Source organism: Diachasma alloeum, unplaced genomic scaffold (assembly GCF_001412515.2).
Source record: "Diachasma alloeum isolate Michigan unplaced genomic scaffold, Dall2.0 Dall_scaffold_01254, whole genome shotgun sequence".
NCBI lineage: Eukaryota > Metazoa > Arthropoda > Insecta > Hymenoptera > Braconidae > Diachasma > Diachasma alloeum.
This window is the reverse complement of record NW_021681363.1, coordinates 114282-119501: the sequence shown is the minus strand read 5'-3', so window position 1 is coordinate 119501 and position 5220 is coordinate 114282. Positions and strand designations below refer to the sequence as shown.

At 39.5% G+C, this 5220-nt stretch overlaps 1 protein-coding gene across 1 annotated transcript; it reads right to left on the bottom strand.

The window, feature by feature from the left end:
• Positions 1 to 766: 766 nt before the first annotated feature.
• LOC107046266 lies at positions 767 to 2759 on the bottom strand (the record flags this gene model as incomplete). Its single annotated transcript, XM_015268855.1, has 1 exon — positions 767 to 2759. A coding segment is annotated over exon 1 (1884 nt), but the record flags the coding sequence as incomplete, so codon positions are not given.
• Between the last annotated feature and the right edge of the window lie 2461 nt (positions 2760 to 5220).

Below are 5220 nucleotides of genomic sequence, written 5' to 3'. Positions count from 1 at the left end.
TTCATGAGAAGTGACACAACAACAGCCAACGAAATTTGTGTGATATTCACGTGCTGTCAAAGTCACGCCAAAATAGTTGTCTTCATGTTTTTGAATAACACAATCATAAAAAGGTGAAGATATGGAAAATTAAAAGAATTGTACGGGTAACCAATTTGTTTTACAATTTAACAATGCGGTGGAGTAGAAATGTCAAACCATCTGCGAAGGCGATGAGAGCCGAAATCAGATGACGCAATAAACTACCTAATTGTCAGCTAGATTGAATTGCTTATTATAACTCAATATGTACCAATTTCCTACTGAATAGCAGAAATTGAATGGAATATTTTCTGGTATTCTTTGGACAAGGAAAAACCAATCATGAAAAAATTATCCGAAAATGATATAATTGGGGAGCCAAATGTGACTTTAACAACAAAGCATACTGCTTCTATAGTATATATTCAGAGTATCGCGTAAGAATTATCCCAGAAGTAGATCAGATTCATGAAGTGAAGGGGGAAAAATCATCTCATTTATCACATTTTGCCCTTAATTTTGAATAATGTGTGGAAATGAATCCTTTCTAAGGTTTTCTTTCCACACAAACAAAAATATCGACGCTATCTCAACCCAATAGGCTTCTTCTGAATAAGGCCATTCCCATGATTTATTCTCAGATATATTCATTATTTGAATACCATTTTCATTGAAAACGAATTAAAACAAGCTTCGCATGTGTCAGTTATTGGATACGGAAAAATGAAACAAAATAATAATTTACCTGCGGCGTCCACGTAGAAGGTTGATTGACAGACCTCGAAATACTTTTACTTCTCGACCTCCAAATCTTCTTCGCTACCAGTCGACTACCATGATGGACAACGCTGCTAGATGACTTACTCTTCTGCATCGCTGCTCCACCTGTGGAAGTGGGAGAAGTAAGAGCAGGTGAACCTGGTGCAGAGTGAGGTTTATCCTTATGTGTATTAGAACCATGAAGGAGATGGGATAAGAAAGATTGGTGATGTTTAGGCGTGCTAGGCCCCTCTGAACCAAGGCCTGCATCCATGCTACTCCGTGAACTGGCATTTCTGCTAATAGGTGAAGTAGTTGTGTCCGCATCTGAGAAATTTTTACCAATTTCAGGAGACAATGATGCATGATCCTTGTACCTATCTATCCAAGTAATCTCGGTTTGAGATCCTTTGCTGTGGTCTTCATCATCTCCAGGCTTCGTGATTTCCCCCTTCGCCTTGCTATTGCTTAAATTCCTATCGTAATTTACTCCCTTAAATCGATCTATCTTATCAACATCTGATGACTTCTTCCTTGCCATTCTCAAATATCTCTTAATCGTATCACTGACAGACGGAGATACATCATCATTTTCCACACTGCTTCGTCTCCTTGAGCTCTTTCCACTATCCCTTGGAGACAAACTCACCTCTCTCTCTCTCTCAGCATAAATTTCCTTCAATCCTTCCAGCATCTCTTTCGTTACAGTATCTGTCTGAATGCATGCGTCAACCGAGCCTCGATCAGTACTAGGGCCTTGCACCGCAATTAATGGAGGTGATGTAAAATCCCTCTTTCTATGTGTCCAATAATCATCGGAGTCTTTCTGATCAACACTACTGCGGGGATTCCCCCACCATCGAGGTGGTGAAGTATATGGTCCCGTTGCCCTAGAACCTCTGAATCCTCTTGTGCATCGCAAATCAAAATACAATTTCTCCAAGAGCTTTCTGTCAGTTAGAATCCCAGAAATGATATGCTCTCGATTATGAGATTTGGCATAATGACGATTTAAAGTGTCAATCAGTGATTTGTGGACATAATCCCCACGATAAGATAGCACTGAGGGTGGTTGAGTGTCACTAGAGTTGGAGGGTCCTTGAGATTTCTCGGGAGATTGATCACATTTGCCTTCAGACATTATCATGTTCAGGTGCTGCTGAAGTCTGTTGATGAGGCTTTGATAATCGAAAGGCAGTCCAGCACTGATGGGTGGTACTTCAGGCTTGCTATTCTTAGACTCTGAGCATTCAGCAGCTCCGGAAAACTCTCCTTGCAAATTCAAATATTTTTGCAACATGTCTGCAAGTATCTTTGCCTCAGCGTCTTCTTGGGGAGCTCGTCGTCGAGCAACAGGAGTGGTAGGAGTACTACCGCTTGATAATAACCAATCTCTCTTAGTTTTAACGACATCAAAACGCCCACCTAACATCGATTGGAAAGTGAACAGCTGACCGGAGCTTCTGAGGTCATCAGCCTCGTCCGCCGAGCTTGCTTTAGTCCGGCAGCTTCCACCTTTATGCAGTCTACGATGTCTATGCGTCCGGAAGCCTAAACTACCGGGATACGACGCCTTCCTCCAGAGAAGAAACTTGGGCTCTTTTTGGCAGACTTCCTGAAAGTACTGTTCAATTTTAGGGATATCCTCCAGCCGATTGTGCGTACCATCGGGTATCAATCGTCTTCCCGCATCTGCCATATAACGCCATGTTTTTCGAGTTAACAACCATCTCTCCTTCATTGGCTTACTTGACCTTTTGGTCCTCCGTTCCTTTGAGGATGATAATGTACCATGGTGGAGATCCGCATTATCGCTGTTATCACGACGTGAGCGCCTCTTTGCACTTATACCACCGGGATGCTCCGCCATTGCAGCGTCCCACTGTTTCTTCACCACGCGCACCACTTTCGCGGTTATGATTTAGCAACAATTTATCACTAATTATCAACTTGCCACCATCACACCTGACATGCCAAAATATCCGGCACGCCTCACACATTCACGTAATGTAGTTTTCTTACTTGCGGGGTGATTCGAAGACACTGGAAGGAGATGAGCCAATTAATTGATCTTTGAAACTCAATCACCTTCTTGAGGAATGTGATAAATGTAAAAGACACTTCTTACTAGTCACAGGGGACAAAGATGTTTTCCTTTCCACAGCACGTAAAACTGTTAAGTTAAGGAGGCGGTGTGTGTTGAGCAGCGATTCCTCGATCTTCTATTTTGGTATCGGGCACCGATCCGATCATCCGAGAGATTCCCGTAGCCAAATAGTTGAGCGGGTAAACTTTAAAAACTGGGGATATATTTATCTCTGAAGATATCCAAACATTTAGAGATCTCGTTCGTACATGGTTCAGTATACTTTCTAGATTATACTCAGGAATGGTCACTAATTTCACTTGGAAGTTTGATTAATGATCACTTTTTTTGGAATCTTCCAAAGATTTATCCAAGATATGGTTTCATGTGTTTAGGCGCTGACTTAAATTATTCATTTGTAATTACATTTTGTTTTTGAATTAATTTTCACTTCGAAATTGAGAACTTTACACGTGGAAAGATCATTATAGCACTATTATGATTGCAAGTAAAAATCTGAACTGATGCAGTTCGCTGCTGTTAAATGAGCAAAAAGCTCTGGTCCAATGGCCTGTCTCGCGAGCCGGCAAGGTGGAGGCTGCCCAAGGTACACGACTGCCGCTTTCAGGGCGTCGCGACGACGTGAATGTTCTGTTTCTAAAATCGTCTACATACCGCTCTCGTACCTCGTCCCGCTCATCCTTCTTCTGATTCTCTAGTCTTCGTCATTTTCGCAGTTCTCTTCTTCTCATTTTCTTCGTTTCTTTGCTAATTTTCTCTGTATGTTCATACTGAACAATTCTTCAAGTAGAGGTGAGTCTCTTCCGCTAGATTTTGGAGTACCTGATGCATACGACGACGATGACATCTGGTTCAGTGATAGATTCTAGGATTATTTTGGATCTTGTATAGATAGAGATGATAGTGTAGGTGAAAGGATTCTCAAGAAAATTATTGGAGGGTTATTGGATTGCATGATTGGAAATTCACTTGAGGCTCTATGATACTTCCTATACTTTAATGAAAATATTTTAACTGAATGAATTGTGATGATTTATGTCGCGCCGTGCAATAAGTCGAGTTTATCGCACGACTTGACATAAAATATTATAGAGCACTCGATAATAATTTCGTTTTCAACGAATGTATAGTTTACAGGCTGAGCCGAAGGGGAGGTCTGTACACACATTCGTTGAAAACGAAATTTGTGCCCTTGTACTCTAATGTACTATTTTTTGTCAAAGAAGAGCTTTGCGGGAGAATCTGAATTCGAAGTTCGAGGCAAACAGTATTCTTCAAATTCAGGATCTAATGACTAAAATAGTCTAGTTGGTTTCAATATGCAGAGACAGTTATATTTCAATTTCAGACCTGTGTATAGGAGAGGTTATGAAATATTCTGTTTTGAATTTAATCGAAGTCGTGATCCACCCACCATCTGCGAGGGAAAGAAGAAAAATTTTAGTGTTCGCGATATTTTGGCAATGTGACGCGATTGAAGAACCTCGGCCTAAATTTCATGAGATTCGTTCATAAGTGGATCGCCTACGAGGTGATCCCTTGGGGTCATCAGTGACGTAGAAACTGTGTGTAAACTTTGGTCGGTTACACAACAAATTCTCCCTATAACGTGTTTCACGATAAGCGTTGCAGTCTATTCTTTAAATAGTCATGGTTGGCGACATTTCATAGCTTGGTGGGGATTCTTCAATGCAAGAGAAACAAATGAAATCGTATTAATACTACTTTTGTATCGATGGCACATCTTGCTCCACTCTGAGGAACGTTGTAGCTCAAACGGTTTAAATGAAGAATGCACTGGATAGCTTAATTTCAGAATCAATACTTTCAATGCAAGAACAAAATATTGTTACTTGAAAATATTTCCTTATAATACTTGAATAAAGAATAATCTATTCCTGATTCAAAAATAACAGTTATTATAATATTATTATTAAATATTAGAATAACGATTATTATTAACATGTTAATATTAGTTATTTTAATATTATTCTTGATTCTAAAGTATTCTTAATTTACGATTATTTTTCCGTATGATTGAAAGTTTTAGAATCGAAAGTTCAGAATCAATTCATTTTTTTTACGCTAAAATTTATATTTATAAAATATTCATAGCTGAAATTCTTGTAAATTGATCGTCAAATATTTATGAATCTTCAATTGTCGTTCACCTCTATATGTGTTAAGTTATTCCCCGATGGGTGGGAATTCTTATTTGCTATTAGGTGACGTAGTCTATTGTGTCTGCGAAGATGGGAATTTTTCCCATTTCTCATGTGGTAATCTGGGGGAAAAAATATGCTTGAATATTTTTGGTCTCCGGTAGTTTATCC